At 45.6% G+C, this 25,434-nt stretch overlaps 1 protein-coding gene across 1 annotated transcript; it reads right to left on the bottom strand.

The window, feature by feature from the left end:
• Positions 1 to 14,510: 14,510 nt before the first annotated feature.
• On the bottom strand, positions 14,511 to 24,615 carry CFAP107 (cilia and flagella associated protein 107; the record flags this gene model as incomplete). Its single annotated transcript, XM_079719804.1, has 4 exons — positions 14,511 to 14,695; positions 15,913 to 16,090; positions 19,561 to 19,674; positions 24,502 to 24,615. The coding sequence occupies 4 exons, from the start codon at positions 24,613 to 24,615 to the stop codon at positions 14,511 to 14,513; spliced, it is 591 nt and encodes a 196-aa protein (XP_079575930.1).
• Between the last annotated feature and the right edge of the window lie 819 nt (positions 24,616 to 25,434).

The raw sequence follows: 25,434 nt of genomic DNA, 5'->3' as shown, positions 1-25,434 counted from the left end.
GGGAATTCCCCAGAGCTTCTCTTTAGAATTGCTCGGGTCTGAGGTAGTTTCCCTTATTTAATGACCTCTTCACTTACCTAATTTCCTAAGTCATCTGACATAGATATCTCTTTCTAAGGAAGAACCTATATCTACCCTCACTGGATCCTAACCCTATGATCTATAGCTTTCTACTATGGTGTCCCATTACAGAACCTCTACAGCAGTTTTTTCCTCTACCTTGATTTGTGTGGTTATGGGATACCACACTTCAGGATAGAGCAGCAAATGACACAGTTCACGTGACATTCTAGTGTTGTGTTCACTGTTACCTGGTCAGTGGCCCACTCTCACCTAAGCATCTGGTCCAGGCAGCCTTCAAGGAAAGAGGGAGATTCCATATAGAGATCCCGGAGGTGGTGCAGCCTGAGGAACTGAGAGGTAATTTGGACAACGTGCTGCTGTTCCTGCTCCTCAAAGGCAGACACAAGAATGGGGGAGAGAAGGAGTCTCTGCACATTACCCATCTGGCCCAGGAGAGGAGCAAACATGGCCAGTGTGGACAGATGCCAGGCGCAATTCACTTGCACCTCCTGGATACAGTCCAGTTGCACCATACTCAGGACCTTCATGATATTTTCCATGGGCATTGAAACAATCTTCAGCTTCTTACAGCACAGGTGTATGGAAACTTTTCTCTGCTTCACCCACCTGATGAGGTAGGTGAGGAAATTATCCAGGGTCTTTTTCTTCAGACAAAGTTCTATGAACACCTCCAAGGCAGCTAAGGGCTGCTGTGTCATTGACCTGTGCTCAGCCACTGGTACCATTCCTGAGCTTGAGCATCCGTGAGTGCTGGCTCCAGACCACATGCTCCAGAAGATCTGGCCAGTAGCCCGTAAATCCAGCACTAGCAGTTTGCACCTCCTATGAGGAACAGATTAGTGGGGGTGCATTAAAATCCACACAGTATAAAACCACTGACTCAGAATTGACAACAGACTGTCCGCCTGTGTTTTTATTTCACATTCCTGTCATCACCTGCTGACTCCCGCTCTTCCCTCTCTGCCTCACTTTCCTCCATCTCCCTTTCCCTTCCCCCAGTTTCTAGTTCTTCACTTCTAGTACTGTTAAGCATCACAGGAAGGAGATGGGGCATGTTCTTTCAACCCCCCTTGCATCTTAGGTACCCTTACATATCAGGAAGGCATTTCCCATAGTGAGCCAAGGTCTCTGAACTCCCTCACTGTCATCGTCAGAACCCTCTTGCCCATCCCTTGTCCATCTACTTTCCCTCATCCCACCTGTCTCTTCCAGGAGGCCCAGGATTTTACCAGGCTATGCAAATCAGACTCACCTAGGGCGAACCTTCTGGGCAAGTAGGACATCAAGTGCTTCCAGCACTGCTTGTAAGGGCCCCACATGAGGCATGTCTATCAGGTCCCCCAGAGGCAGGCGGACAAAGGGCCAGGCTTGCACCATGGCCTTCAGGGTCTCGATGTGTCTCCCATGGAAGGCCTCCATGAACAGTGGTGGGAAGAGCTCAGTGGGCAGATCTTCCACAGCAGAAATGGCTGAGGCCTCATCCCTCAGCAGGCTCGTTCCCGCCAGGTCCAGGAGTCTGGGTGGGGTCTGGACACTCATCCTGACTCTGCTCCAAAAGGAATCCTGTGGAAACTGCCAGGGAACAAAGCATCGATTTCAGGCCAAGCAGGAGCACACCTCAGACTGTCTCCCAAACCTTCAGAAGTACCTACTCAGGCCAAGGTCACTGCTCTGGCAGAGGCGGAAGTGCCTCAATTAGCCCATATTACACTGTGGACTCAGGGGGCAGAAAACTATAACATGTTCCCTACTGGATCCAGAACAAGCATCTCACAAGTACCAATGAGGAGGAAAGGCAACCACTAGCTCATTCAGTTCCATCCACTGCTTTGCTTAATTCCTGTCCTACTGGGAAGTGGGTACCAAGGAGCCTGAAAGCTGACTCCAATCTGTACTTGGGAAAGACTTTCAGACCATGACTTAGAGCCCTAAATCTATGGGAAGAGGAGTGTCATGTGGACCAACACAGCCTACATCCTCAGTTACCTCAGTTAACTTGGCTGGTAAAGATTAAGGAGATACTCCTACAATGAATGCTATTTGTCCACAAAATATATATTTTAAATTTAAATTTTAAGAAATATCATTCCAAACAGATATTTTTTATTAAGAATATCTGCTTGAGGGACTTCCCTGGTGGTCCAGTGGTTAAGACTGTGCTCCCAATACAGGGGGCCAGGGTTCAATCCCTGATCAGAGAACTAGATCCCACATGCTGCAACTAAAGATCCCGCATACCGCAACGAAGGTTCCACGTGCTGCAACTAAGACCTGGCTCAGCCAAATAAATAAATAAATAAATAAATATTTTTAAAAATAATATCTGCTTGGTGGGGACATTTAAAACTGAAATAAGCCAAAGAACAAATCAGAATATTTGAGATTTAGGCAAAACTACACTGAGAGGCAAAACCAAAACCTGAAATGTGTTCATCTGAAAAAAATGATTTTTCAAGAACTCTCTGTGCCATCCAGAGATCCATGCTACCCTTCAAGATCAGCTAACGATGGGTAAGAAGAGGATGTCCTTAGTTGAGGTTGGTAACTTACTGTTATGATGGGGTTGACGGGGTGCTCAGACCTCAGACCATTTGGAGACCCCAGCCAGTTACTCTGGAGCCAGAAGATTCTGCATTCCTTCTTCAGAGGCTGAGGCTTTTATACACCTTTCTAATCCCATCATCCCTCTGGCCAGCTACTAACTCAATCAGAAAAGGATCCTTGATTATATTCCATACTGCCCATTGGATTGATCCTGGTTAGATCTTCATTCTTCTCCAGATTACTTGATTGAATCAGATAACAATTCAGGAAACAGAAAGAAAGATGGAGGGGGAATCAAGGACCCATTCATGGATTCACTCCACAAACATTGACTGAATTCTACCAATACAGCCAGTTATATTCCTGGGGGTCAAATAGGAAAGGGATTATTGCTTCCTGACATCAGACAAGAAAAAAACAAGAAACCATCATTATTGGGAGATCTTTGGCCATATCAAAGCTATCGAAATGTCTCTGAATTAAAACAGCTTCATTAAGACAGTGGTATTGTTCCCAAAGTAAACAAAATAAACGCGTTTCTGTATCAACTTGTCACTTGGATGTTATGTAGCAAAGATACGAGATGATGAGCCTATTCAGGGAGCAAGGGAAGAGCTTTTGTGGATGTGGCTGGTTTTCCAGCCTTAAGCCAAGCCTTCTGTGAAGGTGGGCATATCAAGATCACAGTGAGGAGTAAGGGTGGGGGCTTCACCTCTTGGAGCTGAGCATTCCTGAAGAGACCACTGAATGACTGCAGCAATTGAAAATAAAGAGTTCTTATTCTCCTAAGGAGGATGGAGATTTAAAGACATTTATCTGGGTGATATTTGGAAAGTAAAAGAGAGTAGCTCAAAAAAAAAATAAAAAAGAGAGTAGCTCAGAGGAAACAGTGTCACCTTTGAGGGTGTTTCCTCCTAGAAAGTTGGGATCAGCACAGCAAACACCATGAAAAGACTAAATCTAAGAATGTGAGAAGAGGAAGAGATTAAGTCCTGGGATCAGACATTTCCAGGACTGAGAGTCCCTGAGGGTGGGCACTGTGGGCTCTTTGGGAACTTGGAGCCAGGGAAGAAATAAACGTGGCTCAGTAGCAAATAACACGGTCATCCAGGGGCAGGTGCTACCAGGAGCGGTTTTCTTTAAGTTTTTTTCTCACTGAGGACACTTTCCAGATGGCAAATAGCCCCAGACATTTTCCTGGGTATTGGAAGCCAAACCATAATCCCATTGGCCACTTTGCAAATGTATTTAGATAATTACTGTTTTCTCAAACTTAGCTAAGTTCAAGACAGATTCTGAACAAGGAGACACCATTAGGCACAGAAATAAAATTCTTTTCTCTTCATAAAGAGAGAAATTTTTTGCTCTTCTATTTGGTGTTTAAGGTTCTACCACATTCAGGGATGACTCCTACCTGGGCTGCATCACACAGAGATTCTTTTGAAGTTTAAGTTCACAAATAAAGGGAGACCCTTTCTCCATCTCTAAGAATTTTCCATGCCTCTCTCCCACCCCATCTATTTGATGCCCAAACAATTCTTATATAGCACTGGCCACCAAGTCAAGGACTCTTTAAGGGTGTTTTCCCTCTGGCTCATGTTCCAGAAGATTCCTTTCACCACATTTCTGCCATGGGTATAAAAGGCCTTTGCATAAAATAGGGTTAAATTGGTTTCTACTCAATAGGCATTTTAACTTCCAGGCCAACCATCCCTTTTATTAAAGACCTGCGGTAGAGTGAGATTAGTACCAATGATAATCATAAACATCTCTGTTTATTGAACAAAAACTGGGTAAGAATGGGGTGGACACTTTTTATTCACTACCTCAGATCACCTTCACAGAAAATCTAAACATCACTGTTATTTTCCGCATTTTTAGGCTGGTGAATCAAGGTTTCTTCCAGGTAGAGGAATCTTCCCATTTCTGTGCAGTGAATAATTAGGTGACAGGATCAGAAGGACCCCTCAAATTGTCAGACAACCTAAATGTTGCAAAGGACTAACAGAGAGCCTTCACATGATGTTAGTGGAAATGCGGAAATTGCAGAGTTTAAGCTGGGGATGTTTCTACAGGATGGCAGTTTCTATGAGGTCCAAAAAGACCATTGTTTTAAAGTGAGAAGTTGAAACTAATTCTCTGAAAAAAGCTCGAGGGTTGATATGGAAAATAACAAAAGTGGCTAGACTCCAAGTGGGTAATTGTCGGATTTGTGGGCATTTGTGGGATAATCAGAAGGAGGTTTCCTGCCTGAGCAGTAATCTGTTGAGGGAGATGTGTCAGAAGGAAATCAGAGACAGACACAAGTTTACATGGTGAAGGCAAATTTTATTCAGGACTATGACAATAGAGGAAAAGATACCCCAGCATGTGACTTGGCTTCATTCAAACTTCAACAGATAGGAATAGGGATTCACATCCAAAAAGCAAGGGGGTTACTGGCTGATAAATTAATAAAGTCTGGGAGGGATTCTGGCTGAACCAATGTAACAGATTTCTCGCTAAAGGCAGCCCAGCATGATCTGATATCAGTAGTGGGCAGTGAGGAAATTTGATCAGATTTTTGGGGTCATCAGATATCAAGCATGGGGATTCTTGCTGAACTGACTTATGCTTCTTATTGAAACTAGATTTTACAAGTAAGTACACAGACAATCTCAGGAGAGGATTCAGGAGCCTGAATAAATTTTGGTCAAACAAAGAACGTTTTCATTTGAGGGGACTGAGTTGGGGCACTGGGTGGACTGTGCAAATGCTGAGTTAGTGAAGTGTATGGCCAACTTGAGAACAGGTGAAAGTCGCTGATGCTGGGCAGGGAGAGCACAGGCAGGTCACGTGGGAGTTGGAATGAAGAGGGGATCTTTGAAAGATTTCCATGACCTGATTAACAGTCTCACACCCACTGTCATGGGTGTCTGGAGATAATGTTGTCAGTGGACAAAGGAGCAAGAAGGGAGAGAACACAACCTGCATCTTGGCCTGGACAGAGCAGTCGTGTTGGAGACCCACAGAGCTGGAGAGACACAGGAGTCCCCATAGCCTGGGCAGTTTACAGGAGGCTTGAGGGTGGCCTCCAGAGGAGGATGGCCGCTGGAATGCTGATTGGTCCACTGGGGTCTTGTTCTCTTTACGGTGATGGGTTGCTATGGACTGAATGTTTGTTCTCCGTCCCCTACTCCACCGGCCATGCCCCCCGCCACACACACCACACAGATTCATATCTTGAAGCTTTAATCCCCAGTGTGATGACATTTTGAGGTGGTCCCTTAGAAGGTAACTAGGTTTGGAGGACGTCATGGAGATGGAGCCCCATGATAGGTTTAGTGCCCTTAGAAGGGAATGAAGAGACCTGAGCTCCCCCACACCCCACCATGTGAGGAAACTAGGAAGCTAGCTCCCTCCACAACCCGACCATGCTGCCTCCATAATCTAGGGTTTCCAGGCTCCAGAATTGTAAGAAATAAATTTTCTTTGTTTATGCCACCCGGTCTATGATATTCTGTTATAATAGCCTGAATCAACTAAAACACAGGTGCATGGGATAGAAACAGTGTACAGGAGGCTAATGTCTTTGTAGGCTCATGATTTTTTTTTTTGAACAAGTCATACAAAAGACAATAAGAAGGCGGTACTGAACATAGTAGGTTAAAGTAAAATACATACAGGTCACATGATTGACTTTATCATGTAATCTGTCCTTGTATAAAATTTCCTATGCTTATAACAATCACCCTTTCATTCATTATTTCAGGTCATGTCTTACAAATGATTATTATATTCCTGGGATTCCACTAGGCCTAGGTGGAGTTTAGGAAGTAAAGGTTACATGGGTTCCATCCTTGTGGAATTGAAACCCAAGTCATAGGGTTAACAGAAACTGTTAACTTTAGTTTGTCTCACAGAACAGCAGAGAAGGGAACAGCTTGTTTAAAACCCTCCTCTTGTAACCTGTCTTCACCTGTCAAGCTCGCCTTCATTGTTCCTGGGAATTGCATACCCTGTAAGCTTCCCCTATCTTAGACAATATATTACAAGATTCTTGTAACCACCCTCTAAAGATAACACCTCTGACATATGGTTCACTATATCAATAATTTTTAAGTTGTTTTTTTCAGGTCATGGATCTAGTCTTGCCCAGTTCAAACCAGTCAATACCAGCGACCATTCAACTGGACCTGCTTGAGTGTACAGTGTATGACATTTTTACATGAGAAAGCCAAAAACGCCATCCTCAGATCATGCTAATGCAAGCATCTTCTGAACATGTATTCCATGAAAAAGCATGTAACTCAGACAAGCGTGCACAGAGCATCTATTACCTCACCATTTTCCTGCCTTGAATCAACTTTCCCTGCACCTCTACCTCCCTATACTGTTCACCCATAAATATCCCTGCTTCTTTGCCTTTGAAGAGGAAAATCTCAGACGTGTTCTCCTGTCTCCTTTCTTGGCTCCCTTGTAAATAAGGCCTCTCCCAAATGCAAACCTCAGAATCTTGGCCTTTGGCTTGCTGACCATGGGGCAAATGAAACTGGGTAGTAACAGAATGATGTAATTCGTATTTGTGATCATCTTCAATCAGCAGGCGGAGATGTCCGGAAGGTGATCATTAGGATGAAAGCACCAGTGATCATAAAGTTCTAGGAATTCTCTTTATATTTCCACTCAACTTTTATGTATTTTATTGAGCTTTTTCTATTATCAGATTCTTTTCCATGACCAGTGATGAAAATAAAGGCATCATCTTTTTAGAAAATCAAGAGCAATCATACAGTGAATTGGAGAAATAAAGAGACAGTTAAAGAAGCTCTCATTGAAGAAAGAAAAAAGACGAGTTGACTTTTTTTAGATTCCATATATAAGTGAGAACATACAGTATTTCTCTCTTTTTTTTAATAAATGTATTTATTTATTTTTGGCTCTGTTGGGTCTTCATTGCTGCGCACGAGCTTTCTCTAGTTGCGGCGAGCGGGGGCTACTCTTCATTGTGGTGTGCGGGCTTCCCATCGCAGTGGCATCTCTTGTTGCAGAGCACGGGCTCTAGGCGCAGGCTCAGTAATTCTGGAGCACAGGCTTAATTGCTCCGCAGCATGTGGGTCTTCCCCAACCAGGGCTCGAACCCATGTCCCCTGCATTGGCAGGCGGATTTACCGCTGCACCACCGGGGAAGTCCCATACAGTATTTATCTTTCTCTGATATATTTCATTGATCATAATGCCCTCAAAGCCCATTCTTTTTCTGGAATATGGTAGGATTTCCTTCTTTTTATGGTATAATATATATACATATATATTTATATATATGTGTACATACATACATATATATGTATATATACATATTTCTGTATAGATATATCACATTTTCTCCGTCATCCATTGAGGGACACTTAGGTTTTTTCCATGTCTTGCCTATTGTAAATAATGCTGCAGTGAACTTTGGGCTGCAGATATCTTTTTGAGGACATGGTTTCATTTCCTTCAACATTTACCCCAGAATTAGAATTGCTGGATCTTACGGTAGTTCTATTTTTACTTTCTTGAGGAACCTCCATACTGTTTGCCACAGTGGCTGCACCAGCTTACATTCCCAACAGCAGTGCACAAGGGTTCCCTTTTCTCCACACCTTCCTCAACACTTGTTATCTCTTGTACGTCTGATGACAGCCATTCTAAAGGGTGTGAAGTGATGTCTCCTTGTGTTTTTTATTTGCATTTCTCTGATTAGCGATGTTGATCGTTTCAGTACCTGTTGGCCATCTGCATGACTGTTTTGCCAGAAAGATATTTAGTATGAATTGTGAGGTCAGAAACATGCAGTCCCCTGCAAATAGGCAGAGTGTAAAGAAATACAGTATGCAGGTAAACCTGAAGTATGTTTTCTGTAGGATAAGGCAAACCAGGCAGAGAACTTGGGGTCTGGGGTGGAGAGTAGCTTCTCCTGAAGGGTGGGGCCCAAGAGATTTTGTGCCATCCCCTGGCTCTGATGTTGAGCTGCACACCCAGCCCAGCAGTGGCTGAACTGGTCATCTGTGCTGCCATTTCATTACTGTGCTTTACTCTTGGAAAACCCACTGTCACCTAGAACACCACTAAATAAATAAATAATAAAAGTCAACAAAAGTCACAGGGATCTTGAGAAGTAAATGATGTCCCCTGAATGTTTGAATAGAAGCGCAAGCCCTTGTCTCTATAACTGGAATATCCTCCCCAGCACCCCTGGTTCTCACTGTGAACAGTCACAGAGGCCACCTCCAAACTCTCCCCACCCATGTTCTCAGGACACAACTCTTCATCTTGGAAAAGTAGAAACTTGGGGAGGGCTGGGACGCTGCAAGATTGTCCTCAGGGCTGAGTCACCTCAAACTCCCATCTCCCACTCCTGTTACTGTCACTGACCCCCTGTGTAGCTCTGATGCCACCTCTCTCTCCAGGAGCCCCTCACACCTGGCCTCTGCCCACAGAAGAGAGGAACCTGCAGGAAGGAGAAGACTCAGGGTCCACGACCCAGGTTGCATAGCTCCTCCTCCTGCACAGACGTGGCCAAAGGTCTGATGGGAGGTTCTGGAGTCCAGCTTTAGGCCCATCCTGAGGTCACCTGCATTCTTGTCCCAACTCCATTTCTATAACCTAGGAAGCAGGGCCATCCCAGAGGGGACTCAATTAGACTTTCCTCTATAAGTTTAACACTCTTGATCTTCTCCTAAGCTTTTCCTCTTCTAAGACTTTTTTTCAAATCCAGGGTCCTGTCCTTCCACAGGGCTTCCACCAGGCCTCACCCCTTGCCCAGCTGTCCAGAGGATCTTGCATCTCCAGCTACCAGGGAGCACTGTGGGCCCAGAATCGGCTTCTGTGCAGGATCCCTAGAGGAAGGTGAGATAACTTGCATTGCCTTGAACTTTGGGGAAGCCAGGGAGAGGAGGCTGGGGAGGTGGAGTGAGACCACCCAGGCAGGGGATTGCAAAGGGACCACCTAAAGTTTGTGAGTAGGGTTGTGACATGACCTGATGCATATTTCCCAGTCTCCCTGTTTGCTGTTGGACAACGTTGAGAGGTTAGGAAGCAGGATACCAGCAGAAGACACTTTGTTGCTCTTGGCAGGGGATCCTGGCTTGCACTTGAGTGGCCCAGGGGACAGGTTTGAGGATGTCCTGGAGGCAGAATCAGCAATATTTTGATCTTAAAGTGAATGTGAGGCAACAGGGTAAGGTAGGTTTCCAGGAACCCCCTAGAGCTTGATTGTGATTTCCTGAGATTGGGAGGAGCACGAAAGGAGCAGGTATGGAAAAAGAAAGTAAGGAACCTGGTGGACCATGTATGTTTTGAGATGATTACATCATTGAGTGAAAAGAAATATCAAGTACAGAATAGCACATGCAATAGAATTCTATTTATATAAAATCATATATAAATAGATCATATATAGAGATCAATCATATATAATAGATCAATCATATATAAAATCATATATATATATATTCATTCAAGAGCTATTGGGCAATGTCTCCCATGGAATATATATTTTACACCTGGTGTTGCAGGATTGCGGGGGTGTAAGGGTGATTCCAGCCCCAGCTATTTCAAAGCCAGGCCCACTGACCAAGGTGGGTCTCAGGTCCAAAATTACAAAGGCACTTTCTCTTCTGAGGTCATCAGGGTCACAGCAGGTCAGGTCAGAGTGCCATGCTCAACAGTTTTCCCATATCAGAGGCTACCGGGTGGCGCCCCAAAAGCCAAATATGTCCCACACATATCTTTTGGGACAAAGTTCTAACAAATAAAATTTATGGCCAGAGGTTAAAAATCAAGTTTTATATCACAATTTACTCTCCAATGTCCCTTGGGGGGAAAAAATACTAAAAGAAAAATGTAGTAACACTGAAGTCACCTTCCTAAAAGGCATCACTTGGCATGAACTCAGAAGCTGCTTCCCTGATGTGGGGTCCCGTGTCCTCCAGGTCTCCCTGGTCCCCTCCTGCAATCCTTCACTCACCCCCCACCTGACCCTGGGGCATGTGGGGTTCCTATCTCATGTAGGAAGATGCCAGGCAATTTTACCTGAAGCTGGGGATTTGTACCGGGAAGAGAAGAAAACTCTTCTCCCACAACTGCAGTGGGCAATGGGTGCGAAGACCCCCAGATGGGAGTTGGGGCTTGGGTTTCAGAAACCACATGCAGCCAAGCTTCTCCTTTTCCAGCGGCTGTGGGAGTCCAAGTCCAAGAAAAACAAAACCCAGCATGAAAGCCAGATACAGGAGTGACCCGGGGTGCCTACAGTGTCACAGGAACCTCAGAAACAATTTCTTTCTCGAACAAAGAATCTGAGGTCCAGGGCGTGAAGTGAGCTGCCAGCAAGGTAATGTCTGGCCAAAACTGGGACCTCAGGGTGAGCCCCAAACTGTTGGTAGGTCAACAGGGCTTAGCCTTCCAACTGAGGCGTGAATTCTCTGAGCATCCGTACACCTATGATTGCCAACAGACCCCAGAAGTTTTCCAAGAAAAAACAGAAAATCACAGGATAGGGAAATATGATATTTTTAACAACTTTATTAGAGTATAATTGCTTTAAATTGTGTGTTAGTTTCTGCTGTATAACAAAGTGAATCAACTATACATATACATACATCCCCATATTTCCTCCTTCTTGCATCTGCCTCCCACCCTCCCTATCCCACCCCTCTAGGTGGTCACAAAGCACCGAGCTGATCTCCCTGTGCTATGCGGCTGCTTCCCACTAGTTAGCTATTTTACACTTGGTAGTGTATATATGTCCATGTCACTCTCTCACTTTGTCACAGCTTACCCTTTCCCCTCCCCATATCCTCAAGTCCATTCTCTAGTCGGTCTGTGTCTTTATTCCCATCTTGCCCCTAGGTTCTTCATGACCATTTTTGTTTGTTTTTTTAGATTCTATATATATGTGTTAGCATACGGTATTTGTTTTTCTCTTTCTGACTTACTTCACTCTGTATGACAGACTCTAGGTCCATCCACCTCACTACAAATAACTCAATTTCATTTCATTTTATGGCTGAGTAATATTCCATTGTATATATGTGCCACATCTTCTTTATCCATTCATCTGTCGATGGACACTTAGGTTGCTTCCATGTCCTGGCTATTGTAAATAGAGCTGCAATGAACATTGTGGTACATGACTCTTTTTGAATTATGGTTTTCTCAGGGTATATGCCCAGTAGTGGGATTGCTGGGACATATGGTAGTTCTATTTGTAGTTTTTTAAGGACCCTCCATAGTGTTCTCCATAGTGGCTGTATCAATTTACATTCCCACCAAAAATGCAAGAGGGTTCCCTTTTCTCCACACCCTCTCCAGCATTTATTGTTTGTAGATTTCTTGATGATGGCCATTCTGAGTGGTGTGAGGTGATACTTCATTGTAGGTTTGATTTGCATTTCTCTAATGATTAGCAATGTTGAGCATCTTTTCATGTGTTTGTTGGCAATCTGTATATCTTCTTTGGAGAAATGTCTATTTAGGTCTTCTGTCCATTTTTGGATTGGGTTGTTTTTTTGATATTGGGACTCAGTGTTTTTATCTGAGTTAGAGATTATATGGTACCCATTCAGTAGAGAGACAGATAGATTCAGAGAGGAGCAGTAACTTCTTCCAAGGCACACAGCCTATAAGTGGTAGAACTGGAAGCCCTGTTTGTCAGTGCTCTTGAATACTGCTCTATGCTGTTCCAGCACCCGACACTGCACTGCCCACTTTAAGCCCTGTAATAAAATACTGGAGTCTTAGGCTCCTCTCTAACAGGAGGAAGCATGAAAAACATGAGGTTCAGATGTTTACTATGTTGTTTTCTCTGCAGAATGTTATTCCAAAAACCGCACAGATAAAATAAAAGTGGAGTAGCACTACCTACTACAGTGGTTCCCAGTGTGGGCCCCCAAACTAGCAGCATCAGCATCACCTGAGAACTTGTTCTAAAAGTGACTTCTTGGGCCCACCCCAGTCTGACTGATCCAGAAACTCAGAGGGTGGGACCAACACTGGTGTTTTAATAAGCACCTCCCCAAACACCCACCACATCTGCCAGGGATGCTGAGCCGCCTCACTTTGAGCATCCACATGAGGCAGTGATGTAGGAAAAACATCCTCTCTGGCTGGATTCCTCCTTCCTTTCCACTCATTTTCAGAAGGTAGGGAAATCCCCCACCAATCAGGCTACTGCTATTGGTTGTGCAGCCCAATTGTTAATCTGGTAGCAATGTTTTCGTCTGACTTTTGAACGCTTAGTAATCCGGCTCAACTACTTCCGGTCACTACAGTGTTAACAGCCACTTTTTAGACTGTGTGTGTGTGTGTGTGTGTGTGTGTGTGTGTGTGTAAGCTCATGGAACGCTGACCACGTATGTGCATCCATGGGCTCTGGGATCCACTCAGTCCCACCTCCACCCCCAACCATTGTCCCTCCACCATCTCAACTGCCTGGAAAGGATTAGATGGATCGAGGGATAAGTGATGGAACATGTACTGAGCCCAGAGAACTCCTGCGTGGCATCCAGGCTGCAGATGAGTCATGCTCCCCCAAAGTGTCCACATCCTCATCCCTGGAACATGTGAATATGTTCATTTATATTCAAAAGGGACTTTGCAGTTGTGATGAAGGATTTTGAGATGGGGGATGACGCTGGGTTATCCAGTGAGCCTCACATAATCAGAAAGATCCTTAGAGAGGGAGACAGAGAGGAAAGAAGATGCTACACTGCTGGGTCTAGAAATGGAGGGAGGGGACACGAGCCAAGGAATGTAGGTGTCCCCTGGTAGCAGGAAAAGGCAAGGAAAGAATTGACCCCTACAGCTTCCAGAGGGAACACAGCCCCAAGAATCTGCTGTGAATTTCTCACCTCTAAAGCTGTAAGGGAATAAACTTGTGTTACTTTAGGACAGTAAGTCTGTGGTATTTGTTACAGCAGCAATAAGAACTAGTATACCACCTTTCTGGACCTTTAACAAACCTGCCAAGTTCCTTCCCAACTCGAAGCCTCACATATGCCGTTCCTGCAGCCTGAGCCACCCTGTCCTCCCTCTCCACCTGTCCTTGCACCTGGTTCATCCCTCTCAGCATTCTAGTCTCAGCCTAAACGTCCCCTCCTCAGGGAAGCCCTCGCTCACCAGGTCATGTCTCCATGCCCCCATTACTGCTCGCATGCACCCCTTTAGCTCAGCACAACCCCAGTGATCTCCCTTATGACCTACTGGCCCCCAAGGTCCTCACTTCTGTAAGCCTGTCCCCCAACATCACCCTCTCCTGAACGCAGGAAAGGGATGCATTCAACATCCCTTTCCTGCTGGACAGAAGGCTGTGAGGCTGAAGGCTGTGAGGCCAGGGGCTGCCTTGACCACGGCCCAGTGGATGTTTGTGGGATGAACGGATGGTGCAGGAGGCGTGAGGAGGCCCGCTGGCTCCACGTCCGCTGTCTCGTATGTCTCCTACCCACCCTTCCTCTACTCCCCATCCCTCATGTCACTCATTCATTCAGGAAACATTCCTGGAGGATATGTACCGAGTTGTGAGAACTTGGAGTCATGTTACCTCTCTGGGCCTCAGTTTCCCCTTGTGTGAAATATGGGAACTTATGCGTTCTTCCAGTTACTCTTGACATTCAAGTCTGTCTTCTGCACATACATGACACTCCTTGTGTCAAAGGGCTTTATTTGTGGGCTGGAAAAGAAAGGAACCTGTGGGTTTGGAGGAGGGGTGGAACGTATAAAACACAGCCCATGATTCCAAGGGCCACTCAGGTGGGCCTGATTTAAAACTCTGGAAGTATCTGCAGGCCCCTGCTGTCTGACAGGTCCGACAGTGTGGTGGGTCTCCATGTGATTCCACCTGTGCTGTGATGGGGTGACAGTTCTCAGGAGTGTGGAACAGGCTGCGGGCGACGGGGAGGCCCTGGAATCGCATGCTCCCGCCGAGACGTAGCACCAGAAGGTGGTTTGGGGCAGGAAGAAGTGTAAATGCTCTCCCTCCAGGTGGCCTCGGGTGATGGGTGCCATCTCTGCTTCAACTGCTCATAGAGTCCGTAGTTTGTAGGGGGAGCTGCAAGGCAAACCAGAGTCTGGGTGAAAAGGGCTTAGAGGAGGAGGCCAGGGTTGGTGGGACACGAGAATGGTTGGTTGGACCCTGCAGGTTCTCCCAGGGAGCTAGGCTGGCCGTGCACCAGAGAAGAGAAGGAGGCTTGCAGGAGGGTGGTGGTCCTGCCAACCCCCGAGAGCCTCAGGGTGTGGCCTGCTCCCTGTGTACCTAGGAGGGACCAGGCACTGTGAGAAGCCTTGGAAAATTCAGCCCCATGACCTGATTGAAGGTGGCCCCATCAGTTCCTGGATAATAACTGCCCCACCCCAGTAGGGAAGGGAGCAGCGTGAGCTTGCGAGAGTGACCTTGAGAGAAACCCTTGCAAAGTAATGCGTTGTGACAAGCCGCTCACTCTCCATAAAAAGATAAGTGCAAAGGATAGGGGAGAAGTTTGAAATGTAAATCAAATCAAGGCACTCTCCTGGTAAATCTGTGCAAAGTCTTGTTACTGAGGGAAGGACAAAATCCACACTCCTTATTGTGGCCTATGAGCCCCTACCTGGACTTCCTTTACCCCTGCTTTGCAGCTTTGTCACTCGCTATTGCCTCCCCTGGGATGTTCTTCCCTCCAATTCCTGCATGGCTCCCTCCTTCTCAACTCAGTTATTTCCTCCAGAAAGACCATCCTTTGTCATCCCATCCAAATGACAATCAATATACCTGCCTCACTGTCTCTCCACTACCCGTTTTCTTTTCTTCCTACCACATATCCCGGTGCAGTGCACTGGATCTTAGGTTACCTTATTCATTAATGATGTCTTGTGTGTCTCTTCATGAGGGTGTCAATTCCCTGAGGGCAGGAATTCCTCCCTATCTGTCACTGCTGTGTCCCCAGGTGCTACAGTAGGGCATGGCACCTGGGGATTACTCAGTTAGTATTTATGAAGTGGATGATGGATTTGAGTGTGCAGTGACACTGCCCCCCACCACCTGTGCTCCAGGTAAACATGGTGCTGCAGGTGACAGTTTCATCACACAGCAACATCATCCAGCAACACAGGGAGAGGGCAGGTGGCCTGGAGGGTAAATAGGACTCTTTCCCTATCTTCTCATTCTAATGCTCTTCTGGAGTCCGGGTCACCTGTGAGGTTCTTCCACACCAGGTGGGCACACCTCAGCCCTATGCAGTTATGAACCCTTTAGAGCCCAATAAAGGGGGTGATCCCGAATTATAAAAATACCGAGAAGGGGGAAGTCAGCTTTCTCTGGGAGCCACAGCAACTTATGTCTACTCCATGTGCGGAGCTGGGGCAAGCCTGGGTTATAGTTATGCCGGTTGTAATGGTCGTCGTACGTGCTGATCAGATGGTGGTGCGAGGGCTCCTGGTGGTGGGTGATCAGGTGTTTGTACGGGAGCCCCTGGAAAGACAGACACATGTTACCAATCAGAGGAAGGCATCCACCTGGCTGTGGCTGGAGACAGAATCTGCCTGCCATGGAGATCTGTGGTGCTGAAGGAGAGGAGGCCCCCATGGGAGTGTGGCTGCCTGAGCCCTGGGAGCCACCAACAGGAAACACACTTGTCTGCCCACCATGACGCAGTTCACCTTCAAACACACATCCCACCTCAGCTTCAGTCAGTTCTCTGTGTGAGGAGCTCCCAGCCTATGCCAAGACAACTCATCCCGAGAAGGAGCTAGGGGGATGCAGTAAAATGAAAGTCAGGATACCCAGCTGAATAGGGAGAGTCCAAGCCATCTCATTGCATGCCCTTGTGATCTGAAATTACCCCCTTTGATTTGTCTCAAGTCTCATCCTTCCAAGTGCCGATTTCCATGGCAAGTGAAAGAGGTTAAATGCCGAGCCTGATGTCTGCACCTTCTATTTCAATCAGTTACTATGGGAAGAGTCAGAGAAAGCTCCATAAATTGCCTTCTCCTGCAAAGGATTTATGTCTCCCTCAGCTGGCAACTCAGGGAGTGATTTCTTTGGTGGGGAGCTATTTACAGGGAGAAGAAAGCCGTGTTCTCCCGACTCTGGGACGTTTGCCTGAATCAGTGCTTTTCCTAAGAAAATCCTCTTGGACCTAAAAGGGAATCCTAGAGGACTGGGCTGTTTTACAGGGAAGATAATGTGGATTTCCATGCTCATCCTCTTGTCTGGAGTAGTGGGGAGGTCTGTACCTACTATGGCCTAAAAACACCGGCTGCACCAAATATTTCAAGTGGTGGTTCCATAAATCCGTCAGATCACAATGCCAGAAGGAGACAAAGGGGGATGGGCACAGACATTAAGCAGGGGCTCCCAAGGTCCACATCACCAGGTGTCTGGGTATATTTCCAAGGTCAGGGAAAGCAAGTTGGAGGGGTTCTCAGCTATCTTGACCATGCACACAGGATTTTTGTTTTGATCAGGTACGGTACGCTGACAGACATAGAGACAACTGCCTTTGAAAGAAGAGTTTATCACTTACAATTCCCAAGAGGAGGGGGCATGTCCCATCGCACAGGACCACATGGGAAGCACAAGGGTCAATCAGGAGTCAGAAGGACTGAAGACAGAACATGGCCCAGAGCCCTCAGTGTGCTTTCCCACAAAGGAATGGGCAAAGCAGGGTAGGCATGTTTGAGAAGTGTAGGACTGCACAGTTTGAATAAATTCAGGGTGTCTCTGGTTGTCACTGCCTGGTCCTGGAGTGGGGAATATTGGCCTCGCATGTGAGCATTAGATAAAGGAGGTGATTGGAGGGATGGTCTCTGGATTGGTGGGTTTGCATCTGAAAGGCATGAGGGCAGTTGTTTACTGCCCCTAGGAATTAGGGGAGGGAGGGGCAGCCTCTCCAGGACTAGCAAGGCCCCTAAAATATCAAAGTAAAATACAGAAAATAAAAAACATGATTAAAACACCTGCCTAGGGGATACAAACTCCATGGTCAATTTGAAGAGCAGTTGCAGCATTTGCCAAAGGGAGAAGAGTAAAGTGGGGAGGGAGATGGAAATGGAAGCTGTGCCAGTAGGGGAGCACAGGATGGAGCCCACAGAGGAGCTAACAGAACTGAAGCAGCGATGCTGTGTCCAGTGTCCTCAGCACACAAACAGGCTATTTGAACAGAATCCCTAGGAACGAATATCCAATTGCTGGATTCTCTTTTGTGTATGTGTTGGAGGAGGTATCTTAATTTTATCCAGACTCTATGTATGTGTGGTTATCCATTCACCAGGGTTTGTGATGGGACAACAAATGTCTTTAAGAAAGGGCACCAAAGGTGTATTGAGAGCTAGGCTAAATGCCTTATGTACGTTGATGGTTAGGATATGGTTAGGATTGTGGGTTCTAATTTTGACCTCCTTGTATTAAAATATGTTTGTGTCTGGGCTTCCCTGGTGGCGCAGTGGTTGAGAGTCCGCCTGCCCATGCAGGGGACATGGGTTTGTGCCCAGGTCCGGGAAGATCCCACATGCCGCAGAGTGGCTGGGCCCGTGAGCCATGGCCGCTGAGCCTGCGCATCCAGAGCCTGTGCTCCGCAACGGGAGAGGCCACAGCAGTGAGAGGCCCGTGTACAAAAAAAAAAAAATTGTTTGTGTCTTCAGTGCACACTAATGTTAATGGCTGGCAGCACCAAAGCATCAGCATGGTCCGAGGACCATGCAGTGTGACCCAGATATGACAGCACAAACCAGAGATGCTATCATGGTCCAGGGATGCTAGCACAGAACTGAAAATCTGTCACTGTTTATACTGACATGAATCCCCAAATGCAGAAGTTGAAGAGTCCACTCTGGCAGGTGGTAAAAAGGGGATCTGAGGAGACTCTTTGCTTGATTTCTTGATTTGCTGAGCAGCTCCCTGTTCAGTCCCTTACCGACAGGCTACACAGCTTCATACAAGTCACTCGCCACCCTTGGGCACATTTTATCTGAAAATGAGGGTGCTGAGCTGGACAATCCCTTGGGTCCCTTCCAGCTCTAAAATCCTCCATCCTGAAGGATGTCCATCCCTCATTCTGTGCCTCCCTGCCCCCCACCCTGAATTTAGGCAAAGGTAGGGTTATGTGGGGTGGGAGTGAGGGGACAGAAATCATCTCTATGCGCAGCAGGCTGGTAGAAGAAATAACTTGGGGGAACACCCAGATCATGGTGGGGACAGGGCATAGTTGTGCACCCAGTGGGTGAGCACCTACAAGCTTATTCTCTCCAGGCTGAGCCTGGTGGGAAGTATCCATGAGGGTTGATATAGGAAGAGGCTTTCTCTCCTGTTCCTGGAAGGGCCAGGATCTCTGAGCCTCTGGCACACTCTCACCTAATTTGATAAATGTCTCAAATGCCTGCTCTTGGGCGTGGAAGGCATGTTCTGAGGTTGCAGTGCCCTAATCCCTGTTCTGAAAGCCTGGAACACAGCCACACTCACGAACAGGCACCCAACAAGTGAGAGTGCACTGAACGGTCCTTGACTTTTCATACAAAAGAACAGGACGCCTGGGCATAGCTGCTACAAACACTGTCTGTTCAAACATCACCACCACTTAACTTTTGGAGTCCTTTGTGTGATTCCTGACTACATTCACCTTAATTGAACACTTACCTTTGTTTGTTTCCCATATTCTTTGCCTGCACCCTGTTGGAAAAGTGTGAAGGAATGGGGGAAATGGCCCAGGAAAGTGCTGGGATACCAGCCAAGGGGAATGCTACCAGCTTGAGATTAGACTGATATCTGTCCACCCAGTAAATAAGGGTAAATGACATTGGCAGCCCCCTGGCTGGGGAGGGTATTTAATGAGGTTACTCCTGAGTTTCTAAGAGGGAAATGGGTCTAGAAAGAGTCTGGCTGTTAGTGTCTCCTGAGCACTGGGAGGGAGTCAGGCCCGAGTGGGGGGTCCCGAGCCCTCTTACCTCAACTCTCCTCTTGCTGTACCACCTGGAGATCTGGTCCGGTCTGTGGTCTGGGAAGGGGATATACTCTTTTCTGTAAATGGTCTGGGGTGTTTTCTCAGTGGCCTTGGTGAACTGAAAAAGACCAAATACTCAGGACAGTTTCTGTGACGCCCCTTCTCAAACTTCTGCTGCATCCCCTCAGCTCCCAACCATTGGAAGCTGGGCAGAAAAAGGGTAAATATGGACCCCGGGCATCCTGCACAGCACAGGCTTAATTGTGCCCTGCTCCCTTCCAGTACTTGAAAAGGAGTGTGCTCAGGGACTTGGCAAACCCCCCAAGAGCCCTTGGGAAAGCTGTTTTGGTGTCACCTGACCATACCTCATGGTCGCTCCTGTTTCTGTTCTCTCCTCTCTCTCCCTCATGCTTGACTCCTCCCTCCTGCTTGACTCCTCCCTCCTGCTTGACTCCTCCTTTTCTTTTTCTCCTTTGTTGCTCACTCTTCCCAACTCTACTCTTTCTTTCCCCCATTTTATTACATTTTTGTGGTTGATTTTTTTTTGAAATTCATTGTGGTAAAATATGCATAATAAAATGTACCATTTTAACTTTTTTTTTTTTTTTTTTTTTTTTTGCGGTACACGGGCCTCTCACTGTTGTGGCCTCTCCCGTTGTGGAGCACAGGCTCCGGATGCGCAGGCTCAGTGGCCATGGCTCATGGGCCCAGCCGCTCCGCGGCATGTGGGCTCTTCCCGGACTGGGGCACGAACCTGTGTCCCCTGCATTAGCAGGCGGACTCTCAACCACTGTGCCACCAGGGAAGCCTCCATTTTAACTATTTTTAAGTGTGTGGTTCAGTAGCATTAAGTACGTTAACACTGTTGTGCAACCACTACCACCCTCCATTTCCAGGACTTTTTCATCCTCTCAAACTGAAACTCTGTCCCCATTAAGCGACAACTCCCCAATCTCCCCTCCCTCAGCCCCTGGCAACCATCTTTCTACTTTCTGTCTCTATGAATTTGAGTACTCTATGTACCTCAGATAAGTGGAAGTGTACAGTATTTGTCTTTTGGTGACTGACTTATTTCACTTAGCATAGTGTCTTCAAGTTTTATCTACACGGTAGCATGTGTCATAATTTTCTTTTAAAGACTGAGTAATATTCCATTGTATGTACATGCTCCATTTTGTTTATCCATTCATTCGTCATTGGATTACATCTACCTTTCAGTTCCTGTGAATAATGCTGCTGAGAACATGAATGTGCAAATATCTCTCTTCAAGATCCTGCCTTCACTCTGTTGATAGTGTTGATAGAGTTCTTTGATGCATAAAGTTTTTAATTTTGATGAAGTCCAATCTATTTTTTTCTCTTGTTGCCTATGTTTTGGGTGTCATATCCAAGAAATCACTGCTAAATTCAAGGTCATGCAGCTTTTCTTCTATGTTTTCTTCTAAGAGTTTTATAGTTTTAGGTCTTGTATCTAGGTCTTTGATCCATTTTGAATTTATTTTTTAATATGGTGTGAGGTAAGGGTCCAACTTCATTCTTTTGCGTGAGTATGATGTTAGCTGTGCTTTGTAACAGTCTATTTTAAATTGATACTAACTTGCCTTAACTCATTAATAAAAACTCCACTCCTTTAGAGCTCTGCTCTCTCCCATTTTATGTTATTGATGTCACAAATTACATCTTGATCTACCGTGTACACATTAACATGGATTTATAATTGTTTTTATACACTTGGGTTTTTTAATCATGTAGAAAATAGTGGAATTACAAACCAAAATTATAATAATGGTTTTTATATTTGTCTGTGTATTTATCTTTACCAGAGGTCTTTATATTTTCATATGGCTTCAAGTTACTGTCTAGCATTTCTCCATTTCAACTTCAAGGACTCCCATTAGCATTTCTTGTAGGGCAGCCCTCGTGGTAATGAACTCCCTCAGCTTTTGTTTATCTGGGAATGTTTTAATTTCACCATTTTTGAAGTAGAGTTTTGCTGGCTAAAACAGTATTCTCAGTTGATAGTGGGGTGGGGGCTTTTTGTTGTTACTGTTTTTGAGCCCTTTAAATATATCACTCCACTGCCTTCTGACCTGCAAGATTTCTTTTAAGAAATCTAATGATAATCTTATTAGGGCTCCTTTGTATGTGATGATTCATTTTTCTCTTGCTTCTTTAAAGATGATCTCTTTTTCTTTGACTTTCAACAGTTTGATTATAATTGTCTCTGTGTGGGTCTCTTTGGGGATTTATTTTATTTGATTTTCATTGAGCTTCTTGAATTTGTAGATCCATATCTTTTCTTCCAGTTTGGGAAGTTTTCAGCCATTATTTCTTCAAATAATCTCTCTGCCCCCTTCTTTCTCTCTTTTATCCCATAATCTGTATACTGGTCAGCTTGATGATGTCCCATAAGTCCTTGGGATCTGTTCACTTTTCTTATTCATTTTTCTTTTTGCTCCCTAGACTCAGTTATTTCAAATGATCTGTCTTCAAGTTCTCTGATTCTTTCTTCTGCTTGTTCAAATCCACTGTTGAATGCCTCTAGTGAATTTTTTTTCAATTTAGTTACTGTGTTTTCCAATTCCATTATTTTTGTTTGGTTCTTTTTTATAATTTCTATCTTTCATTAATATTCTCATTTTGCTTGTATATTATTTTCCTGATTTCCTTTAATTCTTTGTCCATATTTTCTTTTAGATCTTTAAGCATATTTAAGACAGGTGGGGTTTTTTTATAATTCTTTTAAATTTATTTACTTTATTTATTTATTTTTGGTTGTGTTGGGTCTCAGTTGCTGTGCGTGGGCTTTCTCTAGTTGCGTCCAGCAGGAGCTACTCTTCATTGAGGTGCACAGGCTTCTCATTGTGGTGGTTTCTCTTGTTGAGGAGCACAGGCTCTAGGCATGCGGGCTTCAGTAGTTGTGGCACACAGGCTCAGTAGTTGTGGCACACGGGCTTAGTTGCTCCGCAGCATGTGGGATCTTCCCGAACCAGGGATTGAACCCATGTCCCCTGCATTGGCAGGTGGATTCTTAACCACTGCACCACCAGGAAAGCCCCTAAGACAGGTTTTTTAAAGTTTTTCTCTGGTATTTCCATTGCCTGTGCTTCTTCAGGGACCTTTTCTGCCACTTTATTTTCTTCCTTTTAGTGAGCCATCTTTTCCTGTTTTTTTGTATGCCTTATGATTTTTTTGTTGAACACTGAGCACTTGAAAAAAACAGCCATCTCTCCTAGTCTTTGCAGACTGACTCCGCTCAAGGAAAGTTCTCCGCTAAGTAGCAGGGCATGTTCTGAGCCTTGGAATCAGCCAGGTATGAAGGTTTAAGTTCTTCTCAGGACTTTTCTGAACATGAGCATGAATCCTCCTTAGGCCTCTGTGCGCGTGTGTGTGTGTGTGTGTGCATGCATGTGCATGTCTTTTATTTCCCCTGTGTACATGGCTGCTTTAAAATGCCTTAATTATCTGAGGAGTCTCTCCCTGGCTTCTTCTCAGAGCCTTAGATGTTCTGTTGCATTCTTCTACCTATAATTTCTTGCCCCCAGACATTTGCAAGTTTGTAGTCCCCTGGCAGCTTTCATTAACGGTGACCACTGCTGCTTTTCAAGCTCTTCCTAACCTAAAATATGAACTACACATTTTTCCCTGTCTGTCTCTTGAGTCAGGCAGAACAGAGACCAATCCCTCAGGCAGCTTCCAGACAGATTACAATGTTGTTCCACTCCCTCTGGGTTCCAGGGAGGGAACTGGGAGCTGAGCCACTGCTTCCCCCACACTGCACCACACTGTGCTGGGGAGGGAATGCAGAAAGGGCAAGTAAAAATGCCATGGAATCTCCTACTATTTTGAATGTGGCTTTTTCTACTGGGCATTTGATTTTTTGCTATAGACCTTTGTTTTGCAGAGCTCCCATACAGTTATTTCAGTTAGGCTATAGTTGCTTTTTAAGTGTTTCCATGGGAGAACAAGGAACCTGGAGCTTCTTAGTCTGCCATCTTTCTAGCATCACTCCAACTCTGCTCTCTTTATGCAATCTCCTCTAGGTGTTGGACCAGTCCATAACATCCCTGGATACTGCCTTGCCCACAGGAGCCTGAAGGGATTGCTCACCCAGTCCTTCTTGCCCTTGGAATACACACCCCTACTCCCCAAACAAAGCCAAGTGCAGTCAGAGCTAAAAATGGCCAAAAGCCACATCTGGCCAGAGGGGTGGTAAATGTTCATGTTCCCCCATGAAAACAGCCTTTTCCAGTTCTCAGAAATCACCATCAACCCTCCCCGCACTTGCATCAAAGCTGCCAATTCTATCTCACCCTCTTTCCCTTGGCTATTTTCCAAGAAGACGTGAGGATGTCTAGACGTCTCTGCAGAAATTTAAGTGGGTCAGTCTTGATTGCCACGAATAAAAATATCCTATTTTAAGTAGGCCAATTCAGGCAAAGTATTTTGTGATGACCTTTAAGGTACATGGGAACATCAAAAGCCCATTTGTTCTGTTTTGAAAGTGAAAGCTGAAATGCACAGGCAGGGCAAGGTTGCATGACAGGTGCCAGAGAACAGTAGTTCATCCCTGGACATCAACACAAGGAGTGTCAAGCCTGCCTTGGCTGGTAACACATTCTGGGAAGGGCCGGCCCAGGGAGAGCAGACATTCTTCAAATCAAGGTGCAGTGGAATTAGGGACAGGAAACACTGGATGCCTAGAAACACTCCACTGAATATAGAACTGCAAGGCACAACCGTATTGACACCTATGCTATGATGTTTTCAAGATGCAACAGGGACCTCAATGATTGCTTGAACATAACTCCTCTATGTATAACACAGTGCCACCTTCTTAAGATGCAGAGTCACCTATGGCCCTTTGAAAATAATAATGCCCCAACTCCTCCCTCTCCCTGCCAGGTCTCCCTCTGAGCCCTCTGTCCACCTTCTCCTTTCTTACCTTCCTCCTCTCCTCCAGCCAGTTTCCAGTGAGCACTCTGGTTGAATACTTGGCCTCAATATTCCAGCTCGGAGTGGAGAACGACTGTGGACTTACTGCAGGAAGAAATTGCATGGTAAGGATTTGCCCCAAGCTTCTTTGACTTAACACAGTTTAAGGTTTCGGGGGTGGGAGATGTTATGAAGTTGCTGAGTTTGGGATGCCTTTTTTTGTCTTTTCAGCAGTCAAAAGGAGTGGTAGTAGATGAAACTCTACTAGCTTCACAGAATAAAAGGGCCCTGAGGGTCCACTTTCAGCCTCCAGGGAGAGGTGATGTGATCTTGGATTCCCTACTGTTGACTGTCTCCATGGTGATAGACTCTGAGTATAAATACTCTCCTTAAGGGGGCAGCTGATTCTTCAGGAGCAAGATTGACACCACAGAAGCAAATCAAACCACAACAATCACCACAAAAGCAGGAGGCAGAAGGACCTGGTTTCTATGTCACCACCTGATAAAAGGCATCATCTTTGCTGCATTTTTTCAACTAGAACGAGTTGAGATGATCACATTCTACTACTTAATGTGTGCAGATGTGCTAGGCCCATACTGAGACTTTTACATGTACTCACTTGTTTAATCCTCAGAGCAGCCCTATGAAGCAGGTGCCAATGATTGTACCCACTTTATGGATGAGGACACTGAAGCAAGGAGGGATTAAGTAGCTGCCTCAAGTGACACACGTGGAGAGCTGGGATTTAAACCCACTCTGATTCAGGTCTAAACCACTGGGCTCTACTCACTGCCCATCTGCCCCTTTGCCTAAGGGGCTTGAGGAGGAATCCTATCTCTGTGGTCAAACTAATAAATATTGTTCATTCAGATCATCTCCCTTCATTCATTCCAGAGTCATTCTAACAAGCATATGCCACATCCTTGGCACTGAACTGGGG

This window comes from Hyperoodon ampullatus, assembly GCF_949752795.1.
Source record: "Hyperoodon ampullatus genome assembly, chromosome: 2".
Lineage (NCBI taxonomy): Eukaryota > Metazoa > Chordata > Mammalia > Artiodactyla > Ziphiidae > Hyperoodon > Hyperoodon ampullatus.
The sequence above is the reverse complement of the archived record's forward strand: the minus strand, read 5'-3'. Positions and strand labels throughout refer to the sequence as shown.